Source organism: Sminthopsis crassicaudata, chromosome 1 (assembly GCF_048593235.1).
Source record: "Sminthopsis crassicaudata isolate SCR6 chromosome 1, ASM4859323v1, whole genome shotgun sequence".
NCBI classification, from domain to species: Eukaryota; Metazoa; Chordata; class Mammalia; order Dasyuromorphia; family Dasyuridae; genus Sminthopsis; species Sminthopsis crassicaudata.
The window spans coordinates 480690078-480704346 of NC_133617.1; the positions used below are offsets into that span (position 1 = coordinate 480690078).

The following is a 14269-nucleotide window of genomic DNA, read 5'->3' on the forward strand; positions in this document are numbered from 1 at the left end:
GTCCCGCCCAGAATTTCTTTTCCACTTTGGAATTGTCCGTTTCTTTGCCTAGTCAGTAGACAAGTCTAAAGTTTCGTGCACGGAGGGGATATTATGATTATAACTTGGTAAAATTACTATTATGAAGTTGATAGATCATTACCTAAGAATTTTACCAAATTTTCCATTTTCTCTGGAAATGGTTAATGGATCACATTTCCTTTTCTTTTGGTTCTTTCAAGAAGTGAATTTCTATCTCCCCCCTTTGAGGCTCCCAAATAGTTCAGGCTGTTACCGTAGCTCTTAACGGGATACTGCGAGAGTGTCTGCCATATTGGATTGAACCAATTTCTTCCCCAAAAATAGGGGATATAAAGTTGGAGAGTATTTAGCCTAAAGAATTGAGCATCATCAAACACGGAAAGCCCTCTTCTTGTGCCTCTAGTAGATATATATAAAACATCTTCAAACACTTCTCTGTACTTCTGAGCTCTAACAGATATGCAGTAGCAGATGAGGGCGTGGGATCATCCCCCCTCGACTTCGGCCTGTTGGTCCAGTCCTTACCCCAGATCGGGCGCACATGGCCTGGTAGTAGGAGCCGGTGGGCCCCGCAGTGGCAGCTGGTAGATTCGGAAGTTTGGTGGCGACTAGACCCGGGAAGCAGTGAGAGCTAAGCGGTGGCGCCAAGGCCCATGCAGGACGCGGAGAACGTGGCGGTGCCCGAAGCGGCCGAGCAGCGGCCCGAGCCTGAGCAGCAGGCCGCGGAGGAGGAACCAGAGCGGCCTGCGGGGCCCAGGGTCCAGGAGGCGGCAGCTGCCGCCTCCGTGCTCGTGCCCGAAGAGAAGGGGGGAAAGGTCGCTGCTGCGGCGACTAAGTCCGGGCTGGAGCCCGAGGCACTCGTGAAGACTCCCGCAGAAGAGAAGGCCTCCGGAGAACCGACCTCGGTCGAATCCCCGCCATCGTCGTCCTCATCTCCAGGGGAGCCGCAGCCCGAGAAGATTCTCGAGCCCAAGGCGGAGTCTCTGGCGGCTAAGGAAGAAAAGCGGGAGGAGAAAGAAAAGGCAGAGGACGGAGGAGGAAAAGAGGAGGAGGAGGAGAAGGAGGAGGCCGGGGGTGAGAAGAAAGACCAGGGCAAGGAGGCCGAGGGCGAGCCTAGGCGCCTGGAGAATGGCAACGAGGAGGACGAGATCTCCTTCAGCGATCCTGAGGGCTTCGTAGATGACATAAGCGAGGAGGGTGAGAGCCTGGGCCTGGACTACCTGGACGGGGAGGAAAGGGAGGTCGGGGAGGAAAGGGCCCTCAGGGAAGGGCAGGTCCGGCCCCCCACTTTGGAACCAGAAGCAGCCTATTTCACTTAATAGTTCTCATTGATCTTTCCAGCCAACCACCCAGGGTGTGGAAAGAATTGTCACGATTTTACTATGAGGAAACTGAGGCATGTAAGTGACAGATCAAAGATTACAAAGTACATCTTTTTGTGCCTTGTACTTCTTTGGCTGTTTAATGAAACTTAGATCTGAAGTGAAACTTACATCTTAAAGTGACAAAGGAAATTAATCATATTGAATTACAGTGGCCAATTTCTTTTTTATATGTATATGTGTGTGTATATATATATATATATATATACACACACACACACACACAATCAAGTTTCAGAGGTACCAGTTAAGTATCTAGATTTAGGATTTGAACTTGACTCCCAGATCTTACTCCCTCATTTTTTTTCTTCACTTACTCATTTATTCAGGTTTCTATTTATGGAGAAACTGCTATGTATGATGATTGGGTGGGAGATAGGATGGGGAAGAGAGAGAAAAGTGAGGATGACCTGAGCAGATAAGCTTCCTTTGTCAGCCTCAGTTTCCTCATTTGTAAGATAAGAAGCTTCATCTTTTGCCTAATGTTGGTAAGTATAAAATAAAATAATGCACATGAAACACTTCTTCCATTTATTTAAGTTTGGTAGAAATGGGAGCTTTATTCTGTATTGTAATTACTTTCCCCCTTTTTTTGAGAAAAGAAAGAGATCCTTAAAAATGCTACTGGGCTACTACACAGGTTTGACTCAAAAACACCCAAAATATGATAGATTAATGTTGTAGGAATTTATTTCCTTTTTACATAAAAAGGTTAAATGCGTGTTTTACTGACAGGGTTTTGACTTCAAGAGCTATGGTTAAGGCCTCCTTTCAGATGATTTGGGTATGTTTGCTGTATGTATTATGAGTTTCTGGATTTTACAGTTGATGCTTCTCTTTCAGGGAACTGATTGTATGATTTTTTTACCCTTAATTCACCCTTCCATTTAGTTAAGATTTTAGAAAACCCATTAATTTCAGATATTTCCAGAACTGGGGGAAAGGGGAGGGTAGAGTTGTAAATCTACAGCAAGCTGTCAGGATCTGTTTGGGTAATCTGCTTCTCCTTTTTTAAAACTCCATTAATGATTTGTGATCTAATAACAATTGACAAAAACACAGGTACAAATATTCCTTTTTACAGATGAAGAAACTGCTACAAAGAACAGATTAACAGTTAGAAGAGGAAATTAGTAAAGTGAGGATAGAGGATTTGAATTTAGATTCCATCTATGATTTTTTTGTTTTGTTTTTTATTTGAATAAAGTATAACTTTTAGGGCCTTAGTTTGCTTAACTCTCAAATGAGGGGGTTGGGCCAAATGTCTCCTGAAATCCTTTTTTAGCTCTAGATCTATGAGTTGGAAGTGGTATCAAATCACAAATCTGCCACTGAAATACCTGTTTGATATGAGGTATGTTTGCTTCCATGGCTGACTTCAATTTCATATTTCTGAGGTCCTTTTATGATAGGAAATTAACAAAAATTGTCTATTTTTTTTTCCTGGTTGGCTAGCTTACAAATTCCTCCTCCCCCAGGTTAAAAAGAGAAGAAAAAATTAAAACATCATAACAAATATACATAGCCAAGCAAAATAAGTTCCCATGTTAGCCATGTTCAAAAGATGGATGTATCTGCATTTTAAGTTCAACATATCTCTTTTATCCTTTACCCTTTGGAATTGATATTTTTTATTAAATTTATTAGCGTACTAAAGCCTTTCAGAATTGTTTTTCTTTATAATTTAACATTTTCATTTTGTAGATGAGGAAACTGATATTCCTGCCTGAGAGTCACCTAAATAGAAGCAGAAATGAGATTCAAATTCATATCTCTTGTTCCTTAAACTTATTGTTCTTTTATCATACTTTGACTAAAATGAAAAATAATAACATGTTCCTTTTTTTTGCAGAAATATAATAAAAGAAAATAGAATATACAAAGTTATTGGTGTCTTATAATATTTTAAAAAGTAGATTATGTCCAATTATTCATTGAATTAAAACTAAAAAATAAAAATTTAATTTCATAATATTGATGCTACAATTGAACTACATCCAAAGGAAATTCTTCATAATACATTTTTAATATTAATGGATTAATTCTAGGTAGACATTTGACAGAGAATTTGTAACTAGTGCAGCAAAATAACTTCTCCCTGGTAAAGAGCTCCAGTGTGTTAATATGAATGTTTCATGTAAACACTTTGCAAGCCATAAAGTGTTTTATAAATGCCAGCTACTTATTATTCTTAGCAGAGAAACTGCTCATTCTGACCTGATCAAAGGTATCTTATACCAAATAAATTTTCAGAATTTTGTATAGCTTTTGATTTGAACTTTTCATTTGCCCTTCTTAAAAAGCATCACACATTGCTAAATAGCAACAACCCAAGACTTGATTATTTCTTGATAGGTTAACTCATTTCACAATTATGTCTTTATCTACAATCATCTTTTTCATTTAGTTTTTCCACTGAACCTAGTACTTAATTAAGCAAATAGTGGTCAAGCTTTTAACTCTAAATGTTTTCCTCCTAGCTCATGAACATTTTTCCTTTTCCAGGATAGCTAACACCTCCTATGTAGCTAGACACTTTTCAGTCTTAGAAGAGGGGTTCTTAATTTTTTGGGGCCCCAATATTGGTCTGGTGAAGTGTTTTGAGTCTCTCTCCAAATACTATTTTTAAATTTTTAAAAATAAAATCTATAGGATTACAAAGGCAACCAATTTGATTTGAAATAGTTTTCAAAATAAAAAAAAAAAATTTCACACATTCACACAGGTTTCCTAGAGTTGTCTAGATCACTAAGAAGTTAGACTTTTTCAGTCACATTGCTACTATGTGTCAGAGGAAGGAGTTGAATTCAAGTTTACCTTAGTTTGAGGCAAAGTATCTACTATGTTCCACTTCTCTTCATATAGCTATTTTTTTTTTTTCACTATGAGCTACTTGTAAAAAGGTTGGTACTTATAATGAGCCTCAGTCAGGTCTTTATGAATGTGGGAGGGATTGCATCAGTTTGCATAAAAACTGACTTGCATAAGATGTAAACCTTATAAAAGCAGAGCAGGCTTAACAGGCAACCTAATTGTATAGTTTTGACTATTGGTATAGTATGTGAGTTTTAAAATCCATGCATTAAAAAAAAAGTTAAAAATTAAATGAAAAATAAAAAATTGAAAAAGAACATTTATGCCCAGCAGAACATCAGGAGGAATTCAAAATAAGGACACATACATATATATATGTACATTACGTATATGCACATATATCTAAAACAATATTAATATGACTGACATAATGTAGATTTCTCTGTTGAATCTTTTTAAAGTTTGACTTTGAGATCAATGATCACTACCCCTTCTTTTTTTTTTTTTTAATAAATTCTCCTGATCATTGATACTGTATTTGTGTATAACTTTTTCCTGTGTATAAAACTTTTAACTCTTCTACTTCTGCCTTTAATTTGCCTTGCTATTACTTAAGAATTCCCTCCTTCTCTTTCCTTTATCTTCTTCTTTCTCTCTCTTTATCCTATCCCCATTAATTTACTCACCTTTCTATACCTCACTTTATCCTATTCCCTCCCCCCTTATTTCTTTATAGATTTTGGAGGGTGTTACACTATAGATATGTTTCTTCTTTATCCCTTTCCCACTTTGCATAGGCTTTCAGAATTACCAATCCTTTTCCCCATCTAATTCCTGGTTCTTGGACACCTGATTCATATAACATAGTTAGAATTTTTACTTTTTCCTAGATGGTTTTTCTTTTTAGTCACATCATACTTGGCTCTATCCCCATTTTGGACTATCTGATTACTAATGTCAATTTTAGATAGATGGTTTACATTTCCATGTGTAAAACAAACATTGTTCTTATTGAGTCCCTTGAAAGTATTCTTGATGTTAAGCCTATGTATTTGATTGAACTTTACATGGTATTTTTTTGGTATATTTACATGGTACCAGGTATTTTTTTTAAATTGAGAGTTTGATATGTAGTATCTTTATCTTCTACTTTTCTAGCCTTTGACCTTCATTTTAGCCTCCTATTAAAATGTTTTAAATTTAGAATAATAGTCTTGGAAATCATTTTTAAAAGAGTAAATTTTTATTATCTCTCAAATATTTGGATACCCGTTTGTTAGGAATAAAACAAATTGCATTCTGTTCTTAATTAATGTTTTCCCCTTATAAATGTGCCCTTTTATGTTTCCTGACCAACTTTTAAAAATGTACTTGCAGTAAGAAATTATGTCAACCAGTTTTTTTCTGACCTCTAGATATTTTTTTGTGTTAAAATATTCAAGAATATAAAGAAAAATTAGAATTATAATTAGACTTAGTATAGATAAGTATGTTTATGACACCATTGTTCTTGTAATACTGTTTTAGAGTATTGTATAACCTCAATTTTGATAGTTTGCTCATTTATTAAGTTTATGAAATTGTTAAAAGGCTAAATAAAAACTTGCTGGAACTATGACCAGTGATGTCATTGCTTGGCAGGCCCTTTTTCTAATTCAAAGGAAGATCTCTTACAGTAATAGAACATGCAGGCAACTAGTTAATTGGAATTCTTGACTTAGGCTTAGAATGTGACATTTCATTAGTATCAATTCAGCACTTGTTTCTGCACATTGGATCGGTCCATTCTGTTAATCCACTTGAAGTAGAATGTTATGAAAGATTTTTAAGGAAAAAAGCTATTAATTTCATTATGGAAAAGCAAAGTAGACTAGCTTATTGGAAATGGTGCCAATTTTATTTGTTACTTGAAGCAGCTGGTTTCCATTTCTTCAGATATTGTATTTTACATAACTCTTACTTGATAATTTTAATGCTATGAAGTAAGCAGGAGGGATATTATCTTTGTTTTCTAACTGAGGAAAGTGAGACTTAGCAGATACTTATTAACTTCCCTAAGATCACAAAGCTAGAAATGGGATTAGAAACCAATTGTTGCCTGATGGTTCTTTCTTCTACTACTGTAACTCTAGTGATAATGCTTTTTGGGGTTTCTGAAGGTTTAAAGTCTGAAATAGTTTTGAAAACTGTGAATGGAGGTTTACTAGGTCATGAAATAATAGGTAATTTACACTGAAGCATTGTGTCATTAAGAGTCTGTTAAACTAACTGTTGCTTCTTTCTCTTCACTCTTGTGGCTGTTTTTTTTTTTTTTTTTTTTTTTTTTAAGTTTTATCAGTGCTCTTTGTTTTTGCTTTTTTAAAACAGTAGTCATTTTTTAACAACCTTCCCTCTAACAAAATTCTCCCTCTTAGAAAAATGTTTAAGTAATACTAGCCACCAGAGCAACCAGTCTAAGTATGTGCAAAATTTTGCAACATTTACCATTATTCTGTGAAAAAAGTTTTCCTAAAACCAAGAATACTCAAATTGCATTTATTTTGAATTTTGATATCTTTCTGTTGCTTTCATTTATGTTATGGATGTTTTTATTGTTCTGGTTTCTGCTTTCTTTGCTCTTTGTATGGGATAATATAGATTTTCCTATGTTTGTCTGAATTAATAATTGTCTTCATGTCTTATAGCAGTGTACCACACTTTGTGTAACCATCTCTCCCCAATTGGATTTGGTTTTAATTTGTCTTTTCTCTGCCTCATTTTTCTGTCTTTTCTTCTCTTTGTCCCTTCCCATGTTATGTCTTCTCCAAGAACTAAAACATTTTCCTCTAGACTAGCTATGATTTGAAATTGAGATAGTTTTTAAATTTATTATACTTTTTAAAAATAAATTTTAGTGTCTCCCATATGTACTTAAGTTTTTTTTTACATGTTGTCTTCAACAAACTTTCTATAAATCAGTGCCATTAATTAAAAATAAGATTTCTCCAGCACCGGACTGAAAGCTGTCCATAGGCATTAAGTGGAAATGGGCTTAAGTCAGAAACTGATTTAATTTTATAGAAATAATAATACTGTGAGACTAACCTATTATCAGGCTGAAAAAAGCTAGTTTTATCCTAAATTAACAGCAAGGAGCAGATGTCCTAGTAAAAGCATCAAGAAAGAGATTATATAGGTATAAGAAAATTGCATTGCACAGCAAAAATTCTGTACAGCATAGTTATATGCATGTTTCACTATGATTATGCATTATGTGCAATAACAGTGCTTTATTGATCTGCTTAAAAAGAATTCTGTACCTTGAAAATTAAGCAAAAAATGCTTCCTCTGCTCCCTGTCCCTCATGCATCTATTTTATAAAGAAAATGTTTGTGTAGGAGGGATGAATTGTGTTGAAATAGCCTGGATCTCCTTCTCCATCTCCAATTCACTAGTACCCTCCTTGTTTTTCTCCTTTGCCTGAAGGACCAAACCAAAAAGCAAAATAAAATTCAGTAAACTGAGTGTGGTAGTATCTCCCATCATGTTTGTTTGTTTTCACTGTTAAGTTAAAAACAAATAAATAATGATAAATTAGACTTTTAATATGTACTTATTGAGAATGTGATTTCTAGCTATGTAAGCCTTCTAACCAAACACCTGTGTACTATAGTATCTGACACCTCAAATCTTATAAATTTTTATTAATGGTTTCACTGCAATACTATAATTGTTTTCTCCCCTTCTATGTAACAAGAGAAAGTTTGAAGTTCATTTGATCTATAGAAATTAAAAATGTTAGTTTTTTCCTTAGTCTCTTGTTTCATGTTTTTATTGTCATCCTATATATTTTCTCTTTTTACATTTCCTTTCATTTTCCCATCATGAGACTGGATGTAACAAATCATAACTCCTCGATTTGCATATTTAAGGTCTTGATAATAACGTTACATACCTTTGTTAGTAATTAGGAATCTTTTCAAAGTGTGAGAATTCATCACTTTTTGAGAAAAACAGTTGAGGAAACTAGAAAACAATCTGGTAGAAACTGGATATAATATGACTTTGTTGCCATATACCAAAATATGCTCCAAATGGTTATATGATTTAAACATAAAGGATAATATAAGCAATTTAGAATCATTGAAGAAATTATCTCTGTGGCTAGGAGAAGGTTTCATGACAAAATAGATGGAGAGAATCAAGGAAGATGAATTGAATAATGAATTCTAAAAGACTTAGTAACTCTAATCATCACAGTGACCAACCATAATTCCAAAGGATTCATGATGAAATCTGTTGCTCACCTCTTTATAGAGAGGTGATAGTATAGGAGAGTTATTTGAGGCACAAATTTCTTTTATCCTTAACTTCTTTTTCTCTTCTTCACTTTCATAACTAATTCAAGAATTTGTTTCACATAACTATATTTGTATGGATTTTGTTTTTCTTACTTTTTCAATTGGTGTGAGAGGAGGGGAAAAGAGTTTGGAACTTAAAAGTAAAGTTCAGATTCATAAATTGTTTTAACTTTTAAATTTGGGGAATTGAATTCCATTGAGAAATTGTATGCATATGTTGCATGAGATTTTTTTATTTTGTATTTTGGTAAATACATATCTTTAACTTTTGCAGAATTGCTGGGAGATATACTGAAAGATAGACCACAGGAAGCTGATGGAATTGATTCCGTGATAGTGGTGGACAATGTTCCTCAGGTAGGACCCGACCGTCTTGAGAAACTAAAGAATGTCATCCACAAGATCTTTTCCAAGTTTGGGAAAATAACCAATGATTATTATCCAGAGGAAGATGGAAAAACTAAAGGGTAAGTAATGAAAAATGTCAATTTTTCTTTTTAGGAGTACCTGACAGGTTGTAATAATGATTATTTTAATATACATATCCCTAGCATCAACTTTCTTGGTGGAATAGAAATTATCAGTAAACTGATTAGTCACAAGGCAGGCAGCTAGAGAAAGATGATATTGTGGATCTTGAATTGTGATCATATAGATTGGTTGATTACTTATAAAAATCCAGTTGCTACTTGTTTTCATTGTTACATTTTACATACAATTCTACAATTCAAGCATTTAACCACAAAAACTGAGAAAAGGCTCAAACAGAAATGCAAGTTGGATGAATTTTAGTCAAAGGCAAAAAACACAATTTTACCCTTTTTTTAAAATAAGAAAATCTAACCATTTTTTAAAAGATTAGCAAGAAACACAGGTTTATACACAGCATAACAGCCAAATAATTATTTGGATGTATTTCACAGTACCATTGAGATGTGAGGTAAATGTTAGTAATTATTCTATCTTGTTTTAAATTAAATTTTATTTTTTCATTCAGCAAAAGTCTACTTTGTCTTCCTTTTCTCCTACCCCCAAAGTGAAAACAAAAGAAAAATGAAACCTGTTTTGAAAATGTGTGGTCAAGTAAAATCAATTTCTGTATTGGTGGCGTCCAAAAGAAATATTAGAGACAATACAATATAATTATCTTTTTCTTATTCCATATTTTTTGACCTCTTACCCTGGTCTTTTGCCCCTCCTTGAGGAGATTGGTAGCAACTTTTTTTTCTTGTTGATTGTTGCATTAATTAGAGTTACTGAGTCATTTTTTTGGCATCAATTTGTGTCATCCCAGAATTCTGTCTGAAATCATCCCTTCTAAGAATCAGGATAAATATAAGAACCAGTCTTGGCTTTGGAGATTTATTTCTTTTGGGGGTGTGATTTGTGGAAAGAGAAAAGGCATGTAGTATTAATTTTAGGTACAATTGCCTCCTAAGGAATGCATTTTTGTGGAAGTTATTTTATTTTATTGTTATTGTAGCTTTTTATTGACAGAACATATGCCTGGGTAATTTTTGCAACATTGTCCCTTGCACTCATTTTTATTCCAACTTTTCCCTTCCTTCCCTCCATTCCCTCCCCTAGATGGCAGGCAGTCTCATACCTGTTAAACATGTTGAAGTATATCTTAAATACAGCATATGTGTGCAGATCTGTTCAGTTCTCTTGTTGCACAAGAAAAATTGTGCACATTCATTCCCATCTTCTCTGGGTGTAGATGATTCTGTCCATCATTGATCAATTGGAACTGAATTGGATCTTCTCTTTGTCGAAGATAGGTGGAAGTATTTTAGGAAAGCAACTTAAAAAATTGTCAACTAAACATTTTTCTAAATAAGTGGTAAAATTGGACAAAGCAATAGAGAAAGGTAAAATAACTGCAGCTAGATGATGGCCTGAATTTTTCTTTTCTTTTTTTTTTAATTTTAATAATAGCATTTAATTTTCAAAATACATGCAAAATTAGTTTTCAACATTCACCCTTGCAAAATCCTGTGTTGCAAGTTTTTCTCCTTTTCTTTGCCCCACCCCTTTCCCCACACAGCAAATAATCCAATATAGGTTAAATATGTGCAATTCTTTTATGCATATTTCCACATTTCATATTTCACAAGAAAAATCAGATCAAAAAGTGAAAAAAAAATGAGAAAGGAAAAAAAAAAAAAGCAAGCAAATAGCAACAAAAAAAGATGCAAATACTATGTTGTGACACACATTCGGTCCCCACAGTCCTGGATGGAAATGGCTGTCTCTATCACACATCTATTGGAATTGGCCTGAATTGCCTAATTGTTGAAGAGCCAAGTCCATCACAATTGATCATCGCATAATTAATTTTGTTGTTGCTGTGTACCATGTTCTCTTGGTTCTACTTACTTCACTTAGCATCAGTTCATGTAATTCTCTCCAGAGCTTTTTGAAATCATCCTGCTGATTGTTTCCATAATTTATTCAGTAATTCCCCAAATGATGGGTATCCCTTCAATTTCCAGCTCTCTGCTACTATTAAAAAGGGCTGCTACAAATATTTTTGCAACTGAGGCCCTTTTCCCTTTTTTAAGGTCTCTTTGGGATAGAGATCCAGTAGAGACAATGCTGGATCAGTGTACCCTGTGGGTATAGTTTTAAATTGCTCTCCAGAATGGCTGGATCGTTCACAATTCCACCAACAAATGTATTAATGTCCCAGTTTTTCCACATCCACTCCTAACATTTTTCAATTATCTTTTCCTGACAGTATGGGTTTTGAGAGAAATGACCGATAGTCTTTATACTACAATGAAATTTACCTCTTTTGTGAAACAGTTTGAAATTATATTTGACTTTTTTTAGAGTAAAATATCTTTTGAATAGCTTAGTTATTTTATCTGTAGCCAACAAATATACTACTATTCATTAATTAATCTCAACTTATGTTAAACATTTGTTTTATATTTTTCTGCTGATGAAAGATATCACCATGTTAAAGGATTCCAAATGTCCAGTCACAAAGAATTTTAATGTTATATAATCTAGCACATGCAAAACACTATAGTTGGTGCCAACTACTTTTGTTTTGTTCTTCCTATATTTGTAGTTACATTTTTCTGGAGTATGTCTCCCCTGCTCATGCTTTGGACGCCGTTAAAAATGCTGATGGCTATAAGCTTGACAAGCAGCATACATTCAGAGTAAACCTTTTTACAGACTTTGACAAGTAAGTACACATTTTTGGCTATAGCTTCATTCATATAAACATACCCATACAGCCCTGTGATCTAATCATTGTACTGTAATATTACATTGCTTAATAATAGGTCATGGTCTCTTTCAGATATATGACAATTAGTGATGAATGGGACATTCCAGAGAAGCAGCCCTTTAAAGACTTGGTATGACATTTTGTTTTTAAATTTAGTCTCAGAGGGTTAAAAAAAAGCAATGTCTAATATCTAAATGTTATTTTTGAAATCCTTCAGAATCACCAGAGAAAACAGGTGACATTAGTCATTTGTTTTGATAATGTATTGTGATTAAATTTGAAAAAAAATTTTTGATGATAAACATTTTGTCCCTCTTTATTATTCTAGGGAAATCTACGCTATTGGCTGGAGGAAGCTGAGTGCAGAGATCAGTACAGTGTCATCTTTGAATCTGGGGATCGTACATCTATATTCTGGAATGATGTGAAGGATCCAGTATCCATTGAAGAAAGAGCGGTGAGAGTCCCGGCTGCTCTGGGACTCCTAGAGCAATAGTATGGGGAAACTGCAAGACCTCTTCCCTCCTCCCTTCCCAAAGGATACTTATTTCACATATCTCTAAATTTGGGTTTTGGATAGAGACCTTGGTTTAAACTTATTTGTTTGTTTCTTTAAAAAAATTTTTTTTTAAAGCAATGTTATCATGTAAAAGTTGTATGAAAAGATAACTTCATAGGTGTCCATTATAGTTGTCTTTTGCCAAAGTATTGGGTCATAAAAATGAAGGTACTTGATTCAGTGGGACTGAGCAGTAGTCTTTAATTCTGTGGTTCTCTCTTTTATGTGATTATTTTCTCAGTTTGTTAATGTTTATACTGATTTCCACAGAGATGGACAGAAACCTATGTGCGCTGGTCCCCAAAGGGCACTTATTTGGCTACATTCCATCAAAGAGGAATTGCTCTCTGGGGGGGAGAAAAATTCAAACAAATTCAGCGATTCAGCCACCAGGGGGTACAGCTTATTGACTTCTCACCTTGTGAAAGGTATGTTTTGTAAGATAATTCATTTCAGTGCTATTGTGTCTTGTCAAATGAGAAATCAGCTTTTATTTCATTCGGTATTTCTTCATAAAAGTATGAAAGATTTTGTCTAGTAAGGTTTGGATGTAAAAGCAAATGGAAACAATAAAATTTAAAATAGAATGATCTAGTAAGCCCAAGTTAGGTTCTTGTCAATACAGGCTATCATACTCAAAAACTCGTCAGTTCATTGTCTGCACATAAATAACATCTATATTCTCGAGTATTTTTACCTATTTTTCCCCCCTGTATTCTCTAACCTCTTATTCCTGGAATTCTAGTCTCATGATTGTATTAAAACTCACTTTAAAAACAATTTGACTTGTCACCTAAGAAATTTTCATCTTAACCTCTCTCTAGCATTTCAAATTTTGCTTTTTCCTACTTGGAATTTTTTCTTCCCTTAGCTTTTTTGATATTAATGTCTTTACTCTTATCCTATTTCCTTTAGTGGTTCTTTTTTCTCTCATTTCGTGTATGTTTCTTTCTAGGCTCAGTTTTCCATCTCCTGCTCTTTCATACTTTCTCAATATTGTTCATCATTTCTGTTTCAACTATTACTTAGATGCTAAATGATTCTTAGATTAATAATTTTAGCCCTAAACTGTCTTACAATCCACTCTTTATTTAATGTGTGTCCTTTGTTATAGAAACCACAAATAGCAAAATATCTTATTCATCCCTCTTACTCTTCCTACAATAACATCAGCATAATCTTTACTTATTTAGGTTTTTGCTCAAATGCCACCATTTGTGATGTGCAGTATGACTGATACAAGGACACTTGTGTTTCAGTATGGAATATCATTTTAATGTTTAGGTTTGTATAGGATGAAATGATTAGTGTTGTCACAGTTTATACATATCAGGGGGTATTCTCACTAATCTTAAAGAGGCTTATCCCAGCATATAACAGTAGATAGAAATAGGAGTTTCATGGTAAGATAAACTGGTTTGAAGTCAATCCCAAATTGAGTTTATTAGATCTTAGGTAGTCCTATCAGGGAAGATGCAGGACTTCTCTGAAGGTATTACCCTATATATCTTGAGCTGTATCTGTCACTCTTCTTACTCGGTTTTTCTCTATATTTTGCCAGCCTGTAATAAGGAACAATTTGGTTTAGGGTTTTCTTTTTTCAAAAACAGGTGTTTCTAGAAACAGAAAACAAACAATAACATCTCTAGGCACTAAGGTTCCTCAGCTGATAAACGCTCAGATGTGAATAATATCTGACCATCATTTACCTTGTTAATTCCACATTAATAGAAAGTTTTCTTTTCCCATGCTCCTAGGGCATACACATTATTTAATTTAATTATTATTTATTTTTATTTATTTAAAATTTTTTTTGTCATCTTGACTTTAAAGGAGAAACATTTTTCAACTATCATTTAGCACTAAGAATGCCTACCTTAGATTTGCTCCAATTGTAGTAACTGCTGAG

The 14269-nt window shown here is 34.2% G+C and overlaps 1 protein-coding gene across 1 annotated transcript in view; it reads left to right on the forward strand.

The window, feature by feature from the left end:
- The first annotated feature begins 537 nt into the window (after window positions 1–537).
- The window catches only part of EIF3B (eukaryotic translation initiation factor 3 subunit B), a 30717-nt gene continuing 16985 nt past the window's right edge, over window positions 538–14269 (forward strand). Inside the window, exons 1-6 of the mRNA XM_074281156.1 lie at window positions 538–1218; window positions 8832–9024; window positions 11637–11756; window positions 11874–11931; window positions 12130–12258; window positions 12631–12788. Of these exons, the coding sequence (XP_074137257.1) occupies window positions 675–1218; window positions 8832–9024; window positions 11637–11756; window positions 11874–11931; window positions 12130–12258; window positions 12631–12788 (1202 nt within the window). The 5' untranslated portion in view covers window positions 538–674. The remainder of the gene's footprint in view (window positions 1219–8831; window positions 9025–11636; window positions 11757–11873; window positions 11932–12129; window positions 12259–12630; window positions 12789–14269) is intronic.